The 26954-nt window shown below is 39.8% G+C and overlaps 1 protein-coding gene across 1 annotated transcript; it reads right to left on the bottom strand.

Moving 5' to 3' along the window:
* Window positions 1-735: 735 nt before the first annotated feature.
* dctn3 (dynactin 3 (p22)) lies at window positions 736-26251 on the bottom strand. The gene is made up of 7 exons (XM_084335992.1): window positions 26087-26251; window positions 22088-22172; window positions 19580-19666; window positions 11754-11837; window positions 11324-11382; window positions 8406-8465; window positions 736-2007 (listed from the first exon to the last, which is right to left on the bottom strand). Exons 1-7 carry the CDS (start codon window positions 26186-26188, stop codon window positions 1921-1923), a joined length of 564 nt encoding a protein of 187 aa, XP_084192118.1. The 5' UTR covers window positions 26189-26251; the 3' UTR covers window positions 736-1920.
* Between the last annotated feature and the right edge of the window lie 703 nt (window positions 26252-26954).

Genomic DNA, 26954 nt, shown 5'->3' with positions numbered 1-26954 from the left:
ATGAATGTGTGCAAAATGGTTTAGTTTGGGGACATGTGTGAGATAATGTGCAAAAAAAACATCTGTTTTCTGGTGAAGTGTATTAACTAGGGATGTTCGATATAGGCTTTTTTACCGATATCCGATATACCGTTATCGTCCAACTCTTAATTTTCAATACCGATATATGCGGGGTCCCCCCCCCCCCCCCCCAAAAACTGAATAATTTCAGGTAATTAACATTACATATCTTTTGTTGTGGAATTAACACAACAGTATGCATACTTTTGACAATAAATAAGAATTTGTTCTTACTTGCTTGCCTGGGTAAATAAAGGTTAAATAAATGTAAATATTTATTTTTTTAGAAAACAGATACCGATATTTTCCGATATTACATTTTAATGCCAATATCGGTAGGCCGATTATATCGGACATCCCTAGTATTAACCAATTCTTGGCATCGATTAATCATTAATCCAATATCATTATGGCAAAGTTGAAATAAAAACTGCTCTCAACACATTTCTTCATAATAGCTTTGATCGAGAAATTTATTGGTGTTCGGAGTCGTGTAATGAAGACCAATATCCTCATCCTCTTTTACACATGAAGGGACTTTCCTACGTACTTAAGTCTTGCCTAGGCTAGTCTGAAAGCCATACAGTAAGTACCTCTAATACGTCAACCAGGGCAGTCAATCAATATGCTTTTATCTATGTTCTCTTATGTCACTTTAAGGAAGCCTGAGGCGGTGAAATCTCTCAATACTTGATTATGTTAGTTCTCATTCAACCTTTTTGTACATTGTAATCAATCAAGTTATTCTGCATTGTGAATAAGTTGTGGTGAGATATACCAAACACACCGAGGTTAAGGTTAGAGTTAAGGTTTGACTAAAATGCCATTTCCTACTGCTCTTTTCTTTACCTGAACGTTCCTCAGTCAAGCTAAGAGTGGGCGGAGCTTGGGATTGGTCAATTATGCGTGTGTGTGTGTGTGGGGGGTTCTATTATAACCTTGAAGCCCCAACCAGGTGTTTGTGTAGAGTTGACAACGTAACATCTAGTTAATACAATTTAAAAATAAACAAATTCTTGAGAAACGTCTCAAGTGTAGTTCAATCACACAATACAACAGTCCGGGGGGGGGCATCTTTTAATGGTATACATTTTTATCAATTCAGAGTCTAGCTGTATAATGCATAATATAACATTTTAGAAGCACAACATTGGGAGAGCAATTTGAGGGATTTTGTCTTTAGTTGATCTGCTCAGGGATACGTCCAGAGCAGACAATGGCATGGCGTGAGAGGATAACCAGCCTGCTGAATGCCTTGCAGCATAGAGTACCAGGGTTGGAATGCATTACATGTCAAGTATAAATGTATAGGCATAAAAACAAAGCTCTATCGTTTCAAAATGTTGCTGTAAATAAATAACAATAATATTTAGCAGGGTAGAGCACACAGCATGGAACGGGAGAAAATGTTAATCAAAACGACTGGGTCAGATCTCTTGTCTAATCACTAACTTTTGACGTTTGGAGCGATATACAGAACTTGAATTGATAGAACATTCTTGAATGGTGACCTGCCTTCTACCGCTATAAAATGTTTGAAAATGTCATCATGGAAATCAGCAAGGTTTTTTTGGTGTCAAAGAAAGTTGACGTGTGACCATCGCAAATGCATTGTTTGGACAAATCCCACAACGACTGTGGAAAACCGCACAGAACCCGTCTTCAGTTATATATTGAAGGAAATCGCCACGACACACTAGGTTCTGTTCAAGTTATGAGGCGAGATCTGATCCACCGTCTGTTAATATGAATAACGTCAACCTCAGGATACATAGAAGACACTTGTTTGATGCAACATCCCAACATAAGTGCAACATCATCGTCAACATCATCGTCATCGTCAACATCAGATCATGGTGGCTATTCCACTGGTCGGATCGTCTTTGTCTCCTCCATTTTCCTCAGGCTCTCGTCCCATTGGTGGAACTGCTTGGACAGCAGGCACATCTGCCAAAGTGGAAACAGGTTTCAGGAAGGAGGAGTTTACAGCCATTATAGTGAGGCTAAGTGCAAAGCTAGCTCCTCGGCTCCTTCAGGTACATCATCTGGTATATTAGCCGGCTGGCTCAGATCGCCCGGAAGACATTGCATTTGGGGGACTTGGTATCAGCTTGACAACCCAATACATTATCTTTGAGACTATTTCATTTACAATCAAAAGCCTGGTGGTAATTTTTAGAAAAACCTTTTGAGAGAAACTGTTAGCATCGTAGTTTAGAACGGGAGTCAATCAGCTCCAAATGTGCCATAGTGAGGTTTGTAGTTCTTGTATTTTGGAAGTGCATGTTTTGACCAATGTTCAAGTCCATGACATGTGTAAGTTTATCATTATCAATGGATGCTTATAATTTCCCCCATTTCGCTGATCCATATTTACAGTATGATCATCATGTTTTTGGATTACCGTAAATCCTCTAATAGTGGAGGGTACTAGAATAAAGGACGGGCCTCTTATATAAACCGGGGGTTTGATACATGGAGACAAATACAAGCTGGCTTCCATTATAAGGTCGCAAAAAAAAGTTAATTTTTATTTTTTTTGTGCCGTGATATAGAATGAGATAAACTCTTGCCAATGCAAATTAAGTGCTGCCTCCCGCTACACTAAATTCATTAACGTTTCCCTCTCGCTGGCGTTAGCTTTAGCATTAGCTAACGTCGTCACATCTAGATCTGTGGTGTCGGCTGGATGACGCCGGCTTTGTTTTGCAAACGTTAACGTTGGCAGGCGGGGCTGGCGTTGTCCAGCCGGCATCACAGATCATGATGGCTATGATAGAGTCAGCTAAAGCCACTGCATGTTATCATCAACTCGATTCGACTGAGGAAGTCGAGAAGGTAGGTACCACGCGCTAAATCGTCCCCGGACCCCGCAACCTATAGACAGTTCCAACTTTAGTGTGTGAATTACGTTAATCCAACACAGTTTCACCCTGACAAAGCAAATACTCATGTGATCTGTATATTTATGTCTAAATAAAATCAATCAATCACAATTACAATTGGCCAGTTTGTGAAATTAAGGCCTGCCTCTTATATAAGCCTCTCTCTAATAAAGGCCTGAGGTAAATACAAGACCCGTCCTATATTTGAGGATTTACGGTATGACTGACCTGGGCCCTATTCCCCGTACATGGTTCAACTAAGTCGATCAAAAGTCTCATTAGCCAGATTGAATTAACCCGATGTTTGAAACCAGGCTTTCCCTGTTCCTCGAACGCTGATTCACTCTCGTTAATTCGAACCAGACTTGATACTCAGGATAATTGCGAGCGGCCGCCTAACCTTAAAAGACAGCAGGTGTCAATCGCAGAAATCCTGATTTTCTAACGGCATTGATTGATTGAAAACTTTATTAACAGATTGCAGAATGGGTACAATACAGTATGGCTCAATAGCCTCGCCGACAAGTTAAATGCATATCTATAGGAATAAGTCCCTCATTACCCCAATCAATCAGATTATATTTCTTTAAATGTGCCTGCTGGCAGTAGGCTTAATGGAATGAATAATCGAATGAGATCTTGCTAGCGAAAATAATTAGTTCAATTCTTTGAAAGAAACCAAGCCCAAAGAGTATCTAATTGATATGAATTAATAGATACTTATGAGGATATCAGTACTGTATGCGCTTAGGTATCATGTACTATATAAATACATGGTTCCCAAAGTTTTCAAGGCGTGACCCCCGAAATAACGTGTCAGAGAGGCTTGGAGGCTATACAGTTTCACTATTAATCAGGTTTGAATCTGTTTCGGACATCATCCATACATGCATTGAATTGATTAACCTTTGGTTTATACCAGTGACACCAGTCATGTTCATCAACCTCTTGTTCATCATCAGATAACAGTGCTTGAACAGATAAATAATTCTCAAATTCATTCATCAAAACGTCAAAGGCTTGCAATTGCTCATTCACTTTTCTCAAGTCACGTCCACGTCATCAAATCCGTCAAACAGCGCATCTCCTCAGACATTTTAATCCCAGTTAGAATATCACAATAACGTGTGAGTGACAATGATACAATTCAACAATCCACAGATTCAGATTAGTTGTAATTCACATCCACAATCCACGCATAAAGACACTACAATTTATGCTTGAATGAAACGCAATCCGGGCGCTCCGTTAAGCAAATACATCCACAGTGGAGAATATGAAACGAATCAGAGCCAAACGCCCGATAGGTTTCATTCATTAAAAATATCCCCGCAGGATTCACATTTGCAATGCTCCGTTATTAAAATAACCACATAGTGTGTGTCGCGACTCTCGAGCGCCGTATAGCTATGATGTGCATTATTTAGGACAAAGTAAATCCATAGGCTGAATATGATTTATTATCAGCATTTTTAAGTCTATTATTTTACATTTCAAAAGCCCCCTCTAGAAAAACTAAGCACAAAAACATAATTCAGAATCTGTGAGAAAGGGAGCTGGCATTTTTTGCGAGGGCGTGGCCAGTTTATCCAGCTAACTGAACTAAACTCTGCGCTGGAGCAGGTTCAAACTTTTTGATCTGTTGCCATAGTGATCTAGACAATCGCGCGTCGGAAAACCAAAAAGTCTAACTTATGTGAAGTTATCCTGAAAATTATTAACTCAGTTAGCCAGGTACAAGGAACAGGGCCCCGACAGAAGAAAGGCTTAGCACAGCAGACGTTGACCTACTTACTAACCAGACCCCAGATCATAAAAGTTGATGATAATACCAATTAATACAGTAAGTTCAAATACAACACAGATACAAATTTAGAGGCGGTGCAAATGCATACAAAGTCAATGGAAAGACTCAAGCGGATAGCAGACGCAGCTTCGCTCTAGCAAATGTGTGCATGCCAGTTTTGCTAGTCAGCTGAACCCTTGCACTGAAGAACCATAACAGAACTGTTTTGAAATGTTTTGGACAGCCCATGTATTTGCAGTTCAAATCAATCCAAATCACTTTGAGTGTGAATGTGATATATTATCATCAAAAAGTACTCAATTCTTTACCGTCTTAAACTATGAATGAACATACCACTCTAACTTACCATGTTTAGATAATAAAGTTTGAAAACATTGTTCGTCTGAAAACCTAAAATGGAACGTGAGACTATATTTATCTTTGCATTGTATCTGAACATATACTGTAGGTTTTTTTTCCCGATTTGACTGCAATCAAAATTATTGGAATGAGGTGAACAGACTGAAAACGTTATCTTATTAGATAAAACGAATTAAGTATATATTTTTTTATTGCAGATGATAATTTCTTGTTGAAAAAAGGTATAATAGGCAAAATCGCAATATATCACTATATCATGACTCAGTATTGTGATCATTTATCTCTATTAGGGATGTTAACAATTAATCAAAGATTGATTGATTTATGGTTTAGGATTTATTCAAACACATGACATTTACTCGAGCTATCAAACAATGATATGTTACAGTTACAATGTTGTCTGTCTTACATTTTAGCTGCGAGTAGAATGGTGTATTTTTAAAGCATGTTTCAATGAACAGATAGAGGGCGCAATGTAACTATGACGAGGAGGCAACTACCTGTCTCTGGAAAATAAGCAAGGGGAAAAAACATGGGACCCTCTCGAAAACGAGATACTGTATCTCAATGTGGTTTTCAATATGAGCGACGGCAACTTGCAAAATTAAGCAGGCTAAGAGAAGCGTTGATTTTGAGCTATGACCCACAACGGGCGGAAAAAATAATCAGTCTTCGCATTTATCGACATGATCGGTTGGTTGACGGCGAAGGTTTTCGGCAAATGATACACCTGCTTGAGCCAGCGTACCATATCCCATCCTGAGGCACAACCACCTCGCGCATCGATGAGAGCTATACCGATGCGAAGTTCGGAGTTGCTCGCGCAGCTAGCTAACGTTACTGGTGCTTGCAAGGTTGCAAGTATTGACGACAGACAGCTGGACTACCCTGCGGTGTTGCTAACTAGAAGTTTGCCGGGTCGGCATATGGCAGACCACCTCGCGTAACAGTTCAAAGAAGCCACTCCCCATCCCTGGATAAATATCAGACTGGTGGAAAGTCAATGTGGGGAGATTCCCCAGGCTGGCAAAGCTGGCACACCAGTACCTCTGTATACACGAGACATCGGTACCTTCCGTGCGAGTGTTTTTGGACTGATTGTGACCAGGCTGCATGCACACCAGTACCTCTGTATACACGAGACATCGGTACCTTCCGTGCGAGTGTTTTTGGACTGATTGTGACCAGGCTGCATCGACACCCATGTCGATATGTTGATTTTCCTCAACAAGAACAAATAAATCAGGACCATGTGAGTCAGTCTGAGACTGAGACTATTTATGTTCTATGTAGGCTATCTTGTTGCAAAATAATAATAATAATAATAATAATAATAATAATAATAATAATAATAATAATAATAATAATAATAATAATAATAATAATAATAATAATAATAATAATAATAATAATAATAATAATAATAATAATAATTGTTGTGAAGGGCCAGATTAAACCGAATATATATATTTATTTATATATATATATTTAATTGTATTTGTATATTCTCTAATATTCCCTGATATCCCTTGTATATTCCTTGTACAATATGCATTGAATATCCATTCTAGCCTACTGAACATCCCATAATAGTCTCCATTCTACTATTGGTCGAGACCTTGGTGCCAGGCTGCCATACCCCCCAGACCCAGTTCAAACGTACCGCTCAACATGTACGAACAAGTCCTAGTTCCGCGTAGGAATCTGGCTACCGCACCACTAACGGTACTATTTGTTCATAGTGCGTATATATACTGCGCTACTAAAGTAGGACTTCCTTTTCAGTCCAGTTTCTTACCCTCCAATAGAGTGACAGACGTAAAGCCTCCCCGCGACGCCACGTGTGGGAGTAAGGCCAAGTTCGGCCTACCATCGGTATTGAGACATCGTGTATATTAATATTTGAATAGTCATATTTGGCACTATATCGTCGAGTTGGACGTAGTCTATTAAGCTAATAATAGTCTGTTAATATATAGTGCTTCGTGCGGTGAGAATACTATCGTAGTCAGTACCCCATCGTTTCGGGCAGAGAACTGGCTGCTTATCCAGGATGGTCGACCCCATGTGAGACTGCATCCGAGGAGCCCCAGAGCCGACGAGCGAGTGGACCTGCATACCGGATTATTCTACCGACGACAGCCCGCCTTCCCAGGCACGGATTATGCTTTGTGTACAGTGATTATTCCATGGATAAAGACCCCCGACACTGCCGTGTGTTGGAACCCCCCCCCCCTGGAGAGGACGCAAGGTGAGGAGACGCTCTGCAAGACGAGGTCGCTTCACGTCTCTCCCCCGTGGACCGGAGAGAGCCGGCTCACAGAGAGTCCACCTGCTTTCATCTGTGGTCCAAGGATCGCTGGCGCATCGAGCTGCACAACTGTGGGTTCACCCAGGATACCCTTGGCCGGACGAGGCAGCCAGACTCTACCCCCCCCCCCCCCCCCCTCCTACTCCTGTTGTCTTACAAGCGACCGGATTACCCCCCTTAGTGTATCCAGTCTTATAATCATTAAAGTATCATTGCTGTTATTCCTTAACTATTCCAGGTCGTATATTTACCGCCTGCGCCACCAGAGATTGGACATTCTCTATTGATATACCAACGAATACTCTTTGCCATAAAAGTGCATACTATTTCAATTCATAAATGTAATTAAGTGATTAAGTGCTTGCTCTACACACCATTGCTGTGTAGGAATAAATACATACTTCGACTTCGTACATTTGTGTTGGATCCGTTTCATCTACGTGAGAGTGTTTATCATAATATATTTATGCCGAGTACTGGGTGGCCGAATATTAAGTACAAAGGTAGTGGTAGTAAGTATCATAACTAGTAATACAGTCAGGGAATTGTACCCCTCAGTTACAATAATAATAATAATAATAATAACCTCATAAAAAAAATTCAATTCGGTATTTTTGTTACAATTAATTGATTGTTAACGTTATCAATGATTGAGTAAGGAACGTGCTTACAATTTGCAACCCTAATCCCTATGTCAACATAAAGAGCTTTCACACCGTGAATGTCCATGCACAGAGCCCGAGAGAGAGCCTCTACAACTGTCGCTGCCACAGCTGCGCTGCACAACATCTGCATCAAAGAGAGAGTGCCTCTCGCGATGGAACAATCAGGGCAAGTGGAGGCTGAAGTGGAGACCAGAGAGAGGCAGCCATAAAGATGTTGCTGCTAGATTGATCGGCAAACAAGATCATCCAATTTATTCAAAGGTCTTAAATCAATCTGGTCTACCAGCCCAAGTTGTTCTCGAAAAGAAAAAAAGTACCATTTTGTTGTACTCCTCAAAGAGCTTCTTGACCTCTTGGGACTGAACTTCAGTTTGGTCCTGAGGGAGATAGAGACAGATATAGAGGGAGAGATAAAGAGAGAGGTGTCAAAAGAGAAAAGCTGACCCGAGATGAATGGTGAACAAGAGTGTGTGTGTGTGTGTGTGTGTGTGTGTGTGTGTCAGGGTTCCCACGCTTGCCTTGAAAAAAATTTCCATGCTACCTCCTGATTTTCCAGGTACCATATTAAGTGATGATCTATAGGCCCCTGAAGCTTTCCGCCCCCATCCGCGCTGCCCCTCCCCTCACACACACAACCCCCTAGGACACCTGACTACTTACTTGATTTAAAAGATGTGCCAGTCAAGGCTACATTGTAAATGCTTAGAGATTATGTCTTATTGATAATATCAATGCATGAAATAATGCAACAAGCTGTAGATCAGTGGTCCCCAAACTACGGCCCGCGGGCCTGATCCGGCCCGCCTCCACATTTGGCCCGGCCCCCTAGAGCCCCGGAGCTTTAAAAAAATAAAAAATAAATAAAGATTTTTTTTGTTTAAGATGGCAGCATCCCCATTGTCGGTGCTGAATGTTTGTTAGTGTTAGATTTTTTGGGGGGGGTTTTAGTACTTTTAAACATCCATTTTTAGTAAGTAGTAGTTTTCATTTGATCCTATACATTTTTCATTCACCGATTTGTGGACTTTTTTTTTTTTAGTGTCCTGAAAGGCGCCTTATAAATAAAATGCATTATTATTATTATTATTATTATTATTATTATTATCATCCAGGAGGGAAAGACACTTTGGATAGTAGGGACTGCATCTCTGCCTGTCCTGGCCAGGAAACACTTTGCAACTGTGATCTCCTCTGGCAGTAGTTGGATATTGTAATATGTGGCGAGGGGTTGCAGCAATTCCACTGAGAGAAACTGGTCTGAGGCTGGATAACATGCATGCCTGTATGCCTCTCATAAGTTGTTCTCCAACTCATGAGAACCTGCTCTCAAGCTCTTGCAGCATTCTGTCGAGGACTGGATAGAACAGTCTCTGTCTCAGCTGATCTCCTGAGCTGAAGTCTGAGCTTGTGCCACAAGATGACTCAACTACATACTCGTCCATCCTTTTCTGCTTCCTCCTTTGGCTGGTAGTATGTTCCTCAATCCCAAGGCCATTACATATGGCCTTTGTCCTGTCATACATGTCCACTGCCATCTCTGAGGTGCGATAACCTCAGAGTGTGTCCTGCACTGTGCTTTTAAATAGTACAGATCTAGAGCTAGGTGGTCTGTAGGTACTGTATATTTATTTCATAAATAGTGTTATTTATTTCATTAATAGTGTTATTATTTATTTCCTGACTTTTTTTTTCTGTGAAGATCCCGGAAAGGGTTATTAATATTTGGTTATGTGTGGCTTTCTGGAAAACAATAAATGTTTACGTTTAGGCACCCCTGCGATCGTCACACTTTTTCTGTTACAAAATGACCCCGGCCCCCACCAGAGAAGGGAAAAGTTACGTGGCCCTCACAGGAAAAAGTTTGGGGACCCCTGCTGTAGATGATCAACAATTTATTGAACTGAAACTTTGAGACACATGAGCACTGGGATTGATATATGTTCTCTCTTCCACTCCTCTCCTATCTCATCCTGTCCTCTTCTCTCCACACCTCCCCTCTCGTGTCTGCTCCTGTCTTCTCTTCCTACTCTTCTCAACTCCTCTCCACTCTTCTCCCTTTTCCTCCGTCATCCTCGACTCTCTTATCCTCCTCTTCTTCTCTTTCCTTCTGTGCCTTCCTGGCTCCTCCCCCTCTCCACTCCTCTTCCTCCTCTCTACAGTATGAAGATCTGAATGGTCATGATCAATGATTTTTCAAAAATGTCTCACCCCAAATGTTCCTATTATTAGTATCATTTATTTAACAAAAGAAAAATGAAAAATCACAAAATAGTTAAAAGTAGAACAAGACTAGACTGGTCATGTCAACTAGTATAGAAGTAATGTCACAGCCTAATGTGAAAATGTGTTGGTAGTTAGCTTGCAATGCAAGCTAGCCAACACTAGCTAGTTAGTTAGCAATAGCAAGCTGAATGTTGGCTAGCAAGATTGTACTGCATGTGCTTGCTAACCATCATTAATGAATCCAAATTCAAAACAAACTCCCCTAAATGTGGTGAATAACACGGTTTTAGGAAAAGTCAATGAGTGAAATAGTACATATGGGGATCAAACATAGTTCTAGTATTTTAAAAGCAAGGTAAAAATTACCTCAACAATTCTAGTGTAAGCTGCTAGCTAGCAAGATTGCACTGCTTACTAACTAACGTTGATACACCCAGGTTTACCACACAGTTAAAACACAGCTACTTGCATAAGAAGTTTCACTGTAGATGTCAAGGCTCCTGTGTTGGCTGGGAAATGCATGTATTTGACCGTTCTATTGAGATCGCAAGTAACGGTTCTCGGTTATTATTCCGGAAGTCCACCAATCCGAAACTATAATTTTAAAGTCCATATCACCAGGTTGCCTGCATCAATTCCAACATCCAATATACCACATATGATGCCAAGAGCATGCTCTACAACATGGGATCATCCATTTATTATCTACACTAAAAGCTGTTCACATGTAAAGGGTTTTTATAAACTCATCTTAATTATGTGCTCAATAGTTTCATTTGATTACTATTTTACACATCATCCAATAACATTTTCCAGGTCAACTGTTTCAATTTCCATGTAAGTGTTCACTTTTGCTCAGTTTCCATGACTTTTCCATACCTGGGAAATGAAAAAATAAATTCCATGTTTTCCAGGTACCGTGGGAACCCTGGTGTGTGTGTGTGTGTGTGTGTGTGTGTGTGTGTGTGTGTGTGTGTGTGTGTGTGTGTGTGTGTGTGCGTGTGTGTGTTACCTGCTCTTTGATGTGAATCTGTGACAGGCGCTGCAGCTTAGTGGCATGCTCTGGTACATCTGTGGAGATATGGACACACAACACAGATCTAACAGACAGGCCTGGCAGATATCATCTTTATGTGATATACAGTCGAGGTATTGAAGTCCTTCTCGATCTCTGCACAGTCTGAATGTGTACGAGTGTTAAAGATCTAACTTAGTAGCCAAGCCTGAAGGTTTGGAAAAAGTGCACACAGCAGAAGCACATTGACAGCTAATAGCCAATCATCTTTCACCTCTTATGGAACATATTCTTTATATATTGTACACAAATGCATTATGTAGATTCTCTGCATAGAAGGAGACCTCATTGGGAGTTGTAACCCTGACAGACAGGCACACATTGTGTTGTATCCTATAGCACTGTACTGCTACGGCAGAAGACACACCTCGGATATAGTTACTGTCCAGTAGAGGCTGGAGGCTGCTGACCTCCTCCAGAAGAGCTGCCTGGGAGAGAAGGAAGTCCTCCTCTGTAGTGACACACAGACACACACACAAATGAGTCTCAATTGAAACTAGGGCCATCAGAATAACAAACTGCCAGTCGAATGCAAATAAATTAATTAATGAAAACATGAAGTGAAAATTCATCACTGGTTCTCATGCCTCATTTCAGCCTATTTATAGTCGAAAGGTATTCTCAGGGACAACTAACTCCTGACTAAGACAACAGTGTTTTGCCTTAGTTCCTAAAGCAGAGGTGGGGCATCGTAGGAACAAATCCACTGCCACAGTTAAAAGGAACATACACGTTTTAAGTTACTACAGTATATACTTTATCTCCCAACTAAACATTAGGATGGCCCATGTTAAAGGAACACACCAACATTATGGGAAATGTCAGACAAGCTCTGTGCATTCAGTTGAAAGCTATTTGGCTGTAAACTGGCCTAGCTTAGCACAAATTAATGGAGCGAATACGGACCAGCTAGCTTAGCTATTGGCCAAAAACACCTCTCCCAGAGATTTAAGCTAGGCTAGTGGTCCTGGCATGGCCTTCTGATTTGATTTTGATTTGATCTTTATTTATCTCGAACAACCATAAACACACAAATTTGTAATAACAAAAAATAACAAACTAAATAAAAAAATAATAAATATAAAATAAAATATATCTTCCTAGACATGGAAGCTATAATCAACATAGCTCAAGACAAATGGTTTTGTTCGAGAAGGGACAGAAAGAAGCAAAGCTTATCTGGTCCTGCCCCTTCCTTACAATATCATATTAATATGTAATAAGTTATTTATCAATATAAAAAAAGAATATACCTATCCACTACAGCAAAAGATAAATAAATAATTACAAAAATACTAGTTCACTTTATTTTCAAGCTCATCTAACTTATACTTGTCCAAGAATTCTTGTTTATATCTGCATTTAAACATTTCAATAGTATTACTTGTTTTTATTGCTACATCAAGGCCATTCCAAATGGATACCCCACAAACTGAGATGCACTTGCTTGAGAGTTGTACAGACAATAGGTTGTTTTAAAGGCGCGCCGGTCTAAATCACATTGCATGCGTGCACGACGAAGGATAATAATGATGATCTATCGTTGATTTCAGGATGATCCGATAATCAGGCGAAAAATGACAACGTGTTTATTGAATTACACAAAAACACTGTTTAAAGGTCACCCTTTAATGAATATAGTGAATGGCATAAATGTTAAAAATGGTTTTGTTTCTGGGTTATATAATAAAATACAAGGAAAACTAAACAGAACTACAGGTAATACCACTGTCTGGAACATAGACTTAAAGAATTACAATGCCTGCATAAATTGGCAGAATGTATGGGATAATATTCCACTAACCTCTCGTAATTATAATAACCAATTAACTCATTACAAAATGATACAAAGATTTTATCTGTCACCCAGGAAACTCTGTCAAATAAAAATATTACAAAGTCCTCTATGTGCTTTATGTCCGCAAAAAGTTATAGGAACATACATACATATGATGTGGGAATGTCCAGGAGTACTCGCTTTTTGGGCCAAGGTTGCATTATTTCTCACTAATATAACAGAGATAAACATACCTTGTTTGCCACACATTTTATTATTAAATGATGATTCATCTCTAAAATTAACACCTCACAAAAAAAGAGTGTTTCTGGCCGGTTTAACGGCAGCAAAGAAAATGCTCGTAATGAGATGGAAACCACCCCATAGTCTCAATATTTACCGTTGGAAACTGTCCTTCTACGAAGTATTGAGATTAGAGGCATCCAGTGCTAGAGCACAGGGAGCAAGGACAGAATCAATCCAAATATTACTTACCGCGGCCCAGAAGGTAAAATCAGTACTCCACTAGGTTGAACACTTGTACCTTGACACCAGAGAATGAACAAAAATCATGTTGCTGTTGTTTCCATTTATCTTTTCCATTTATCTTTTCCTTTTCTGTTTACTGCTATAATTTGTTGTGGTTGTTTCTAAATTGTATTGTATTTTTCCCTATTACTTGGTTATCTAACAAACATAATTATGATTTATTTTCTAATTAAGAGTATCCTATACATGTATGCATCAAGGTTTCCCCCTCTCCTAAAATGTCTATGCAAACCCGGGGGGCTGGGAGTGGGGTTAAGAAGCGACCTGGGCTGTCTCGCAGCCACAGGACCGCCAGAACGGAGGAAAAGACTGTCACAACTGCAACAGGCAGGCTACACAGTATATGAATATACTGACGGACAATATATACTGAAAAGACACTTTGTATGCCACTGTGTGAATTAATATGAAATGCTGATGTGAATGTCCTTCCTCTGAACTTGTTTTAAAAAAAGACAAAATAAAAAGTTGGTCACAAAAAAAAAGAAAAAAAAAAAAAAACACTGTTTGCGTCTTTTCCCTGGAATTGCTCAGAAGCGCCCGGACTATGTTCATATTCAAAATGGTATAAAACGGAAATGTACGGATGAAAAAAGAATCTGTCAAGAATCTTGCACGTTGACCAGAAGCAGCTCACAGAGACTCTAGGGCGTTATTAGACCCATAGCTATACTATAAAATATAGGTTTAATGGGCGGCACGGAAGGGGTCACTTCCCGGAAGGGGCGTGGCACTCAATGTGTTAATATAACCCCCATCTCTGCCCATGACAATTTTTTGTATGTTGCCAGGGACTATATTTTGTGTTACTTTAACACATTGTGCGCCAAAAATGAGTATACTCATTATTGCCCGCCATGCATTGTGTGCCAGAAACGAGTTAACTCGTTTTTGGGATCAATATTTAATTTTTTCGCCATGGCATTCATAATTCATCCAGCCTCCCTCCGGGACGCAGCTGGACCCTGTTCTGATATTGCAACGCCTCAATACCGCCGCCTGGTGGATTCCGGGCGAGTTACACAACACGCCAAACCGGAAGTGGCGCTCGGTGCATCTGGGAGAATCCTCCGGTAGTAATATCTTGTAACGTGGATCAATAGACACAATCGAGTGCATTGGGATCGATTTCGAAACGCAATAATCTATATGATTTCGGCGTTTATTGCGTCATACAAATGGGAAATGGATCTAGCAGATCGTCGTCAAATAATTGGAATATTTTTCCTCCAGTCTCATCGGCGAACGGTAAGAGGAATCTAACGTTATTTTTTGCCCGATTGTTTATTTATTTCACGGCAATCCATCTGATCAACGTATCAACCCATAGTAAAAAAAAAAAAAAAAGACGCTACTGACGATCAAGGAATTATAAATGACCCCCCCCCTTTCCTTCACGCATGATGAAGCATAATGTATACCGATCATATACATTTGAATTTTTTAATATAGCGTGTATAGGAAAGAAACGCCAATCAATAATCTATCATATCAGGGCCTATCTATCTATCTATCAGGGCCTATAACTCGCGTTTTAGGAATTACTGCAGAAAACCTTAAAAACATACATATTCACAACGGTATTAACACAACATTGTATGAATGAAAAAATATAACGTTCCCACATCCGGAACGATAGATATGCAATGTTGAATGGGCCATAGTAATGTCGATATAGCTATAATATTTAAAAAGTTATAGCCCTGCAAAGAAGGTAAACATCTCCATAGGGTTACAGCACTGGCAGACTGGGCCCAAGGATGGGTACAATGCATGGCGCAGCGTTTCCGTTAGCCGGTAATTACCGGTATTTGACTGGCAAAATCTGTTGAAGTCCGACATATTTAATCTCTCCGGTCATAGTGTCCGGTGAAAATAGTTCCCTCTGGGCACAGTTTGATTATTTGAATTGTATTTGGATGGGCTGGAGTTGGGTGGCCTATGCGATGAACGAAACAATCATTGCGTTTGTTGTCGTTGCTTCGCCAAGCAGCCGGTCTGGTAATGACGACGCTGTGTCAGCGAGAGCTTGCTGCTGGATTTGCGGAAGGCATGCAGCTGCAGACCCACAGAACCCACCAGCTTTGCTGGCACAGTGCGGTCCCCAGACCTGGAAAGCTGCTCTGCGGGTCTGCAGCTGGATGCTTCTTGCAAACTAACTGCGGCCGGCTCGCGCTGACAACAGCTTTCATTGTTGGACCGGCTGCTTGGTGGAGCAACGATGAAACGAATGTAATGAATCGTTCGTCGCATGGGCTATTTAATTTTGGCCTGTTTTGGTACGGTTCGGGTGGTCAAGTTGTGCTTGGAAGGAGTTGTTTTCACCGGACATTATGACCAGCACCAAGTCGTTGGGAGGTGGAGATATACATCACGCAAACCCACGATAATGTTGCCGTCTCTCTCTGCCAAATTTCTCAGTTCTTCGCTTGATATAATTAATACAAATGTCCAATATAACGGAATTCGTTAGCTCATAAAAATGTGATTATAACAGACTGCTGTTTAGTGTCGGACCGACTGCCCACATACGCGGTCTATTTTATTTCAAGTCAGCAGCAGCACGGAGTATCGAGGGACTTATTTTATTTGGAATATATTAATGACTGTATACGCAAAAGTAGCCTAGTTTTAAGTAATAATATTATAAATCTACATGCCTTGAGGATGACATTCTTTATATAGCCTGCCTATCAATTGTTTTAAAGCTCAATAAACTATGACCGGAATTAATCTCATTTGTCCGGTAGATTGAAATCTTGCAGGTCACGGAGACCGGCAACAATTTTTTCTAACGGAAACCCTGGCATGGCGGACAATGTGTTAAACGTGAATTGTGCAGTTTTGAATTTAACCAAATCTTTAAATTTCAGAGTTTGACTTTTAACAAATAAACAATTGGTCTGATCTCTATAACCAGCATGAGGTAAAATCCGTATAGCTCCTTATTTGCAGTGTGCATATATTTTGTAGGTTGGTTTTATATGTATTTCCCCAAACTTCAACACAATATGACAGGTAGGGTACAATGAGTGTGCAATACAGAGTGTACAGTGATTTCTGATTAAGGTTGTATTTTGTTTTACCCAGAATTCCCAAGCTTCTCGCAATCTTTGAGCATAGATATTTTACGTGTGGTTTCCAGCAGTTTGTGGTCTATTAAGACACCCAAAAACTTGATTTCATATACTCTATATCGATTTTGACATTTTCAATTTCCAGATGGAGTTCTGAATTTATTTAGCATTTTCCAAATAGCATGAATTTGGTTTTATTCAGATTTAATGATAGCTTGTTTGCATCAAACCAGCATTTTAATTTGTACAATTCCTTCTTTGCCACCATTAAAAGCTGCTGTAGATCCTCCCCATAACATAAAATATTTGTGTCATCTGCAAAGACAACCAATTTAAATATGACACTTTACAGATATCATTAATGTATAATATGAACAATTTGGGTCCAAACACTGACCCCTGTGGGACACCACAGGTAATATTTAAGCAGCTTGACTTATTCTGGCCTATTTGAACAAATTGCTGTCTATTACTAGCAATGAATTAGGTTTTAAGCCATAGTTGATGTAGTTGATGTTTTTCAATGAATTTGGCCAGCCCTTTCATCATATAGTTTCTCAAGTATTTTTGAGAACTGTGATAATGATACCGGTCTGTAGTTGGTGAAGAGGTGTTTATCTCCAGCTTTAAATAGTGGGATAACTTTAGCAATTTAATTTTTTTCTGGAAATGTTCCAGTTTTTAATGAAATATGCGAGTTAATTGATCCACAATCCTTCCCTCAATTATATTCTTTACCAGGGTCATATCAATGTTGTCTCCATCTGTTGAAGTTTTGTTCATACATTTGTTTACCATATCAGTAATTTCTTTTTTTCCTATAGTTCCCAAAGATATTGAGTCAGTGATTCTCTCTCTACAGTCCTCAGCAAATCTCTTCCCAGTGCCGTTTATTTCTTTAGCTAGTTTTGGCCCCACATTAACAAAGAAATGATTAAATCCATCCACCACCTCATTTATAAGGCTAATATCCTGTCATTGTCTGTCAAATGTTCAGGGTATGTTAGATCGTTTTTTCGATTTCTGATGATGCTGTTTAATATGTTCCATATTATTATTATAACTTTATTTTAATTCTCATCTAATAATTTGGTATAATAATCCTTCTTACATATTCTCTTCGCATATTCTGTTCCCTATACACTATAGATGCACCACTGTCCTCTGCTTCTCACTCAGCTAGATGTGAATGGTGGGCCAATCAGAGCAACTAGATGTGACTGATGGGCCAATCAGAGTAACCTGTGTGTTTTATGTTATGTGATATTTCAGAGGACATGTGAAATCGATTATTTCTGTTGATATCCAGGGGGATAGATATCAAAGGGCTTTAGTCATCATGTTCAACTGTTCTAACATTTCATCAACATACCTTCTGTTAAAAAATGCAACAAAAAAACATGCTTTGTACTGAATATTTAAATCGATATGTTGACTTTTAAGCTCGATTGTAAACATCAAGATGGGCTGTCCCGATTACCATTTTTGGGCTTCAAAGCTTCAATAATAAATGATCTGCTAATAATCAAAGCTTCATTCTTCCATGAAGCAAAGTGCAAAGTTTCAATGTGCAATGTAAGTGAGAGCTATAGGGCAGATACAGTAGGCTTTCTGAAAATCCTCATGACTAAATGTCCTTGTTTGAGAAGTGATTTTCAGAATGAATGTTGGAATATTATTTTTGTAAGCCATTTCTTAACTGATGTAGGCACATGGAGCATTTGAATATTGATTTTGGCATGGATTATCCATCGCAGCAACTGAAGCTTCAAAGCATTCCGCTCAGTCATACTTGTGCTGTAATTCAATGTGCAACGTTTCTCTGCACATATTGTTGTTGCTCAGAAACCTGCCAGACAAACATAAGGCTCTGTCAGGTGGTATCCATAGATTGTCCAAGAGACAGGACTTTTCATATTATCTAGGAGGTTTCTCTCCTAGGCACACATGGGTACGCCTCTTCCAGGCCGCGTTTTGTGCGTACGGAACGGTTATAAATGAGACCCATGATCTGCAATGCTAAGCTAGTTTGGGCTGAGCGATTTAGCCTTTTTTTTTTATCTTCAAAATCCCCTGCCTTATCAAAGAGAGAAATGTATATTAGAAGGCTTTGGTCACAGGGACCACAGCTGCATGAACCACAGACAAAGCTAGCCTAGGAGTGATCTATAGTCTAATCATTTTCATATAGCTTCAGGAAATCATGGAGACAGGAACAGCCGGAAAATACATCACCGGGCCGTGAGAGGTCTATTAGCATGGAATGCAGCATTAGGGCTCATTCTCATCCGATCAGACAATGCAGCATCTCGCCGCCGGTTGGTGTGGATGGGTCATTTCTGTGACATCATGCTGTGAGCTTTTTAACCCCCTCAATACCTCGTCTTCCGCTGTGATCACTGCAGTGCGGGGAGGGGTTGTGTTACGGCTAAAGTCGACTCCAGTTCTACTTTCTCATGGGACGCTGCTCTGTTTTTTTGGCAACTCCATAATGGTAACAATTGCCCAACACAACTACCCCCCATTCAAAAGAAGCAACTACCCCCATTCAAAATAAACAACTACGCCCATTCAAAATAAACAACTACCTCCGATTCAAAAGAAACAACTACCCCCATTCAAAAGCAACAACCCCCATTCAAAATAAACAACTACCCCCATTCAAAAGAAACAACTACCCCCGTTAAAAGGAGCAACTACCCCCATTCAAAAGAAGGGGAAACTTGTGTTTTCCCCCATTGTCTGATTAGATGTGAATGAGACCTTAACCCAAGTTATCAAGCTTCTCACCAGCGAGGATGAACTCCAGCTTCATGGTGTCAGGAACAGTGATGTGGTCAGTGAACTGGGGGTCTAGGTACTTCAACAGGTCTTCAACTGAAATGCAGGAGAATTAATGCATACTGTAATTAACACAGGTGATTAAATAGACAATAGACTGGGTAGTCTTAGCGTAATTAACACAGGTGATTAAATAGACAATAGACTGGGTAGTCTTAGCATAATAACACAGGTGATTACATAGACAATAGACTGGGTAGAACACGTTGGTAAGTTTTATGTCACGCCTCCCCACAACAGAACATGATTAAGGTTGGAAATCAGTGCAAGTGGCCCTTTAATGCCTCTTTTCCACTGCATGGTACCTACTTGACTCGACTCTACTCAGCCTTTTCGGTTTTCCATTGCCAACATTTTAGTACTTGCTTTGTCGAGGTTCCAAGCGGGTAGAAGTGATACCAAAAAGTTACGTGAAACACTGCAGACCACTGATTGGTCAAAACAGAGAATCGTCACAGACTCACTACATTATCATTGCGCTATACGGGGGATGTCCTGCACAAAACACAAACCTGCCATCTTTAAATAGCCTTGCGACTGCTAAACATTAGCATTCATTATTTGTTTGCAGCAAGAACTAAGTGGGATAAACAAAAAAGGATACATTCACTGTGTATTCTGGGTCTTAATAGATCACAAACTCTGCTGGAAACCCCATATAAAATATTTGTGTTCAAAGTTAGCGAGAAGTATTGGTATACTAGGCAAGACTAGATATATCCTGAATCAGAAAACTCTATATACATTATATTGCACACTCATTGTACCATATCTATCATATTGTGTTGAAATCTGGGGAAATACTTATAAAAGTAACTTACAAAAGATATGCACACTGCAAAAAAGAGCCATACGGATAGTACATCATGGTAGATATTTAGATCACACAAATAGTCTGTTTGTAAGCAGTCAAACATTAAAATTCATGGACTTAATCAAATTCAAATCTGCACAAATTATGTTTCTGGCAATAAAAAACGAATTACCAAGCAACATTCAAAAAAAATTCACGGCTAGAGAGAGTGTTTATAATTTTAGAGGGACATTAGCTTTAAAGCAACCTACGGTACGTACAACTCTTAAAAGTATGTGCATTGCAGTTTGTGGGGTATCACTCTGGAATGGTCTGGATGCGAATATAAAATTAAGCAAAAATATCAATACATTTAAAGGTAGCTATAAACAAGCACTTATGGACACATACGAGAGAGGAGCTTGAGCAGTAATGTGACCCTATAATTTTTTCTCATTTGGATATTTTAAAAAAAACTGTACTTTTATTTTATTTTTTATTATTTGTTATATTATTTTTATTCTTATTAAATTATAATGTCAAATATTGTAAGGAAGGGGCAGGGCTTGATAAGTTGTTTTACTTCCCCCTGTTCCTTCTCGAACACTTATTGTATGGAAATAGTCTTTGACTATTTACCTTTTTGTTTTTTAAACTTGTTTTATGTTTCTATGTTCGAGACAAATAAAAATCAAATCAAATCAAATTTATTGATGAAACAAAACCAACATTAACGCAATTTACCACCAAGAACAAAGAGTTTAGTCTCACAAAAAGATGGCTAATTTTGTTTAGCTTATGTGCTTGCTAATGTGACTGGGATTTTCCATTATAACAGTTAGCATTGTGGCTAGCGTACATTAGCTAATAAGGCACTGGTATCATTTGATTTGATTTTTTATTTGAAATCTTTATTTCAAACATGTAAATGAATACAAACAAAATAAATAACTAAACAAAATCAAAACATAACTCAAACAAAATAATAACTAAACAAAAGCTAAACATAACTCAATTTACATGTTCGAAAAGGAGTAGGAAGTACACTTATTTAATCCTACCCCTTTTCCACTACTCAAATGAGTGTACTAATTTAAAACATTAAAAAAAAAATATATATATATATATATATATATATATATACAGTATATATGCAAAACAGAAAAAAACAAACAGTAAAACATGAAAGAAATAAAAACATATATATAAACACCCGTGAATATCAAGTCCCTTCCTCATCCCTGTACCTCGTGAACATAATTTCCTTATACATCAGTTTGAATTGTCTCATAGAATAGAATAAAAATACTTTAATCATCCGAGGGAAATTTTACACTACAAATCGGGATGATTAAAGTATTTCTATTCTATTCTATGATACCAGTGCCTTATTAGCTAAATGTACGCTAGCCGCAATGCTCATAGCTATCTTCGAAATCCTCTATCGTCTGTGTGTGTCGCGTTGAAGATGACGTCACGGCACCCTCGCTATTCTTCTTCTGGCGTGTGTCTTTAGACCTGCACGACCAGCTACACTGACAGGGGGGTACTATCTGCAGTGGAAAACTAATTAAGTACCAGGTCCCAAAAGCGAGTAGAGTAGAGTCGAGTAGGTACCATGCAGTGGAAAAGAGGCATAAGTACAATACAGTGTAATAACTCACTCTTCTTGTGCAGGATCTTCACACGCTCTCTCTTGTTGGCTGTGTTGGCAAGAGCCGATTGAATTCTGCCCAAGGATTCGCCACACTGCAGGACAGAGGGGTGGTCGAGGCAGGATTACACCAGGGTGGAAAGTAACTAGTCACATGTACTCCCTTTACTGTAATCAAGTAGCTTTTTGGGTAATTGTACTTTTTATTAAACATTTTTTTTACTTGTTTTCAGAAATCAGTCATTTTACTTTCCCTTAACCTCTTAAGCCCTAGTCATATTTTCTGAAAATCCGCCTAAAATACATAACTAAGTAAATGGAAAATTGCTCCACTTCTACAAGGTCCATGCATGTTCTTGGTATCTAGGGACACATATGGATCTCAGGGAATGTATTCCCAGTGTCAGAAATATTGTGTATGTTACTAGGCTTGAGTAAATTGTAATGAACCAAAGGAGAATATCAATTAAATTTTAATTTTTTAATGTTGTCATCTTTTACGGTGAATAACACCATGCTAAAATGTACCAGACGCGTCTATTCGAAGCCCAAACAATTCGTGCTTCTGCGTTTGAGTTTTGCGCTCCGATTGGCCACTGACCTACGCTATTACGCCCCCCTTATCTACGCCAGTTATCTACGCCATGAATAGACGCTACAGGGCAGCGTGGGGCTCTGAGAGTCACAGGGCAGGTAGTGGCAGGAAGCAGAGAGCCTTGCTACTACTAGCCGCGGAGCTAGTCTCTTTCACCTAACACTATTGCTCCGTGATCATAGCCATTCATCTCTAAAGCTAACCACTATTTGTAAAAGCCACAACCACGTTACCATATTTGTAATAATGTAAATCATTGTGTCGTTGTACATATTATGTATATAGCGTTAGTAGCTAAGTTAGCTAACGTAGCTTATCTTAGCTTGGTAGCCAGCATTCTCATTGTCGTGTCCAATGTCCATAAGTTCCCTGGCAGAATACTTGTGAGGACAAAGGTATACAAAGAGGAGAGAACCATTTTAAATCGGCCATTCATGCCGGCTAGCAAGCTACACGTCACGGCATGTTGATAAGCATGAACCGGTTGGGATTCGATGTTGATAAGCATGAACCGGTTGGGATTCGAATAGACGCAGCCCGACTCGGTGCATCAGTCACGAAACGGGCTACAACGATAGCTATGAGCTAACTAACGTTAACGTTACAAGCTAAAACACCTTATAACTACTACTATTATCGTGTCCATAAGTTCCCTGGCAGAATACTTGTGAGGACAAAGGTATACAAAGAGGAGAGAACCATTTTAAATCTGGCGTCGTTAGGCGTTTCGAGAATGCTGGCTACCAAGCTAAGCTACGTTAGCTAACTTAGCTACTAACGTTATATACACAATATGTACAATGACACAATGATTTACATTATTACAAATATGGTAACGTGGTTGTGGCTTTTACAAATAGTGGTTAGCTTTAGAGATGAATGGCTATGATCACGGAGCAATAGTGTTAGGTGAAAGAGACTAGCTCCGCGGCTAGTAGTAGCAAGGCTCTCCTGCCCTGTGACTCTCAGAGCCCCACGCTGCCCTGTAGCGTCTATTCGTGGCGTAGATAACTGGCGTAGATAAGGGGGGCGTAATAGCGTAGGTCAGTGGCCAATCAGAGCGCAAAACTCGAACGCGGAAGCACGAATTGTTTGGGCTTCGAATAGACGCGTACCAGACATGAAAAATCATTCAGCACTTTCTTGAGATCATGTGTACAAAAAAGTCCAGTACCTTTGTATACCCGCGGCATCTGTACCATCCGAGCAAGTGTTTTTGGACTGATTGTGACCAGGCTGCATGCGCTCCCGTCTGACCATGTCGATATGCTGGAATCGGGACCATGCAAGTCAGTCTGAGACAGGCTATTTATGTTCTATGTAGGCTATCTTGTTGCATAATAATAATAATAATAATAATAATAATAATAATAATAATAATAATAATAATAATAATAATAGCCTCATTAAAAATACTATTGTTGCTTACAGTTGTTTTGAGCGTTTTATCTAATCTGTTATTTAGTTAGGCCCATTGGACATTTTCATAGACATAAGTAGATTTTATTTATTTATGTATTAAGTTAATATAAAACAGTCTTTAGAAAATGTTTGAGTTTTTTTAAATACATGCTTTTGACTTTTTTTTTGGTAGTCACATATGCAGCTCACCGCTTAAAGTCGACAGTCTTCTAGGCCTTTACATTGTTTCATATGCCATGCAACAATGATAATGCAATATGCCACTGCTGTGGAAATACACCTTTTGATTGAGGAAACAAATAAATGTGTTATTGTTTGGTAAATTGGGTATTTTTGGTTACAATTAATCGATTAATTGATTGTTAACGTTATCAATGAGTGCTTACAATTTGCAACCCTACTACTACTAGTGAATGAATGAATGAATGAAAACTTTATTTAACAGATTGCAGAATGGGTACAATACAGTACGGCTCAATACACACAATTGTTAAGGGGATGCAGACCAGAGAAAAACGTTTGTCTTGTTTACATCAGGGTCCCCGATTTTCAATTCATATTGACATTTATGACATACACAACATACATGACATTTATGGCATAGGGACATACAGGTATTTAGTACCGATACATTTGTGACATAAACGGTATTCAAATATACAGTACTGTTACCCATAGATCCCGACAGAGTATATACATATGATGGGGAGGGGACTGTACATTAGGAGGGGGTGGGTGGGAGAGAAATATACATACGGTGGGGAGGAGACTGTACATTTGGAGGGGGTGGGTGGGTGGGAGAGAAATATACATACGGTGGGGAGGAGACTGTACATTTGGAGGGGGTGGGTGGGTGGGAGAGAAATATACATACGGCTGGGAGAGAATATATACAATTGCGGTGGGGAGGAGATTGTCTATTAGGAGGGGGTGGGGGGTTTGGACATTTACAGTGGACAGTTTCGAATTGCAGTCTCCCGTAGGTGCTCTTTAAGAGCGGTTTTGAATGTGGGTAAGGATTCACATTCCTTTACAGCTTTGGGTAGGGCGTTCCACATTGATGTTGCATAATTGCGAAACGTGTTTAGTCCCTTGTTTGAGCCGAATCTGGGTTTAACATGATTTGTTGAGCTTCCTCTGGTGTTGTGATCGTGGTATTCACTGACCTTTGGGAAGTATTTTGACATGTACATGGGTACCTTAGTCGTATAGTGTATCTTGTAGACCAGGCCCATTGCAAGTTGCTGTACTCTGTCGTCTACTCTAAGCCACCCTAGGTTGTCAAAGTGTGCAGGGGTGAGGTGGGTTCTAGGGGTAAGGTCAAGTAGTAGTCTGACCAGTTTGTTTTGTGATGTTTGTAATCTTGTTTTTAGCGCCTTTGAGGTGCTTTGGTACCATGTTAGTATGGACCACCAATCATAATGTTCTGTACAATTGATCAACATGAATATCTTTAATGCCTCCCTACATGGTCACTTGAATGTTGCTTTATTTTGTTCATGCACTTTATTTTAGTAAAAGGTGTATTTAATTAAAAGTAACCAAATTTGAACTTTAGGTCTATACAGGTATGCATACAAATAATCATGTTTAACAACCCCTGGGCCTGAATAGCCAGTAGTGACTGTGCACAGTGTATTTCAATAACACGAACTGTGCTGATCATCACACATCACATCACATGATGTTCTACTGAGGCCCCCTCCAGATGCTACATGGATGTTTTTTTAGGTGTAAGATGAGACATACCGATTTCTCCATCACACCGGAAACGTCTCGACTGGAGTGATATATCCTTGTATAACATAATGTCATATAATTACTCAGCTAACGGAGATGTAGTGAGCCTACTGTAATCTGTGACAGTATGACTATTTATCGAACAGTTTTTTTAGGGCGTTCACTTGGCTAATCGCTAGCTTGCTTGTTAGCCAGTGAGCTCAGTCCTGGTTAGCAGCTAGGCATATACATTGCTACTCAACCAGGACAAACCTTAACGGGTTTCCCTCCTCTGTTTCTTCTTTCTCCGTACACACGACTTTCCATCGCCTGTAGACGCATTTCAAGGTTATCAATTTCAGCTTTTTTGTCCATTCTTGAAGCCACCGTCGCAGAACAGTCAGAGCACAACAAAACGAACAGCGCACGGATGACGTCTTCTTCTTCTTCTTTTGGCTTTCCGGCAGTCTAGACGCCCGTCGGCGTATTGCTGACTCACACTGATTGTTTTAGGTACTGCACAATACTGTGGCCTTGCTTACACCTTATGATGCAGGCCTGTGTCCACAAGAAATTCCATGACAGCTTTCACCACTGCACTTTGCTGTTCCTCAGGTCCTAATATACTCCTGACTCCTGAGTGAGATGCAAGGCATCCCTGCATCCAGTACTGCAGTGAACAGCACACTCCTCTTCGTTGTGTATTTGGCACATTCCATAAACACATGTTGCACCGTTTCTTCTGCCCTACTACATTCACACAGTCCATTTCCATGCGAACCAGTCCCTGCCCCTGCTAGTCCACAGCAGGGCCGGACTGGGGAAATAATTCATACCGGGAGATATAGCGTGAAATATAGCCCCAATCAGGCCACTTTTTAAGTGGGGGGTCTGGGGGTCCCCCACCCGGAACATTTTTGTTACAAAGACTTGATTTCCTGCATTCTGGTGAATTTTAGTGCATGTGAATCACAAACTAATGAGCCAACAATTGCTTAGTACAATGTACTGTTATGAACCTCAAATAAAACTGTTGTGGCACTAGCAATGGTACTCTCTCCACCTTCAAAAAGAAAAAAGCAAGAGCACAACATATTTTTCTATTTACTATTATAATACAGTTAACCACTCTCTCCACCTA

This window comes from Notolepis coatsorum (assembly GCF_963971535.1).
Source record: "Notolepis coatsorum genome assembly, chromosome: 19".
In the NCBI taxonomy this organism is placed as follows: Eukaryota; Metazoa; Chordata; class Actinopteri; order Aulopiformes; family Paralepididae; genus Notolepis; species Notolepis coatsorum.
The sequence above is the reverse complement of the archived record's forward strand: the minus strand, read 5'-3'. Positions and strand labels throughout refer to the sequence as shown.

Bases quoted from the DNA above. Each gene is read 5' to 3' on its own strand.
- dctn3 (XM_084335992.1), bottom strand. From the start codon at position 26,188: ATGGACAAAAAAGCTGAAATTGATAACCTTGAAATGCGTCTACAGGCG. The intron at 11,383-11,753 runs GTGTGTCTTCTG...ATATCTCCACAG, and splicing joins GGACAGTAACTATATCCGAG to ATGTACCAGAGCATGCCACT. The intron at 8,466-11,323 runs GTAACACACACA...TATCTCCCTCAG, and splicing joins AGATTCACATCAAAGAGCAG to GACCAAACTGAAGTTCAGTC.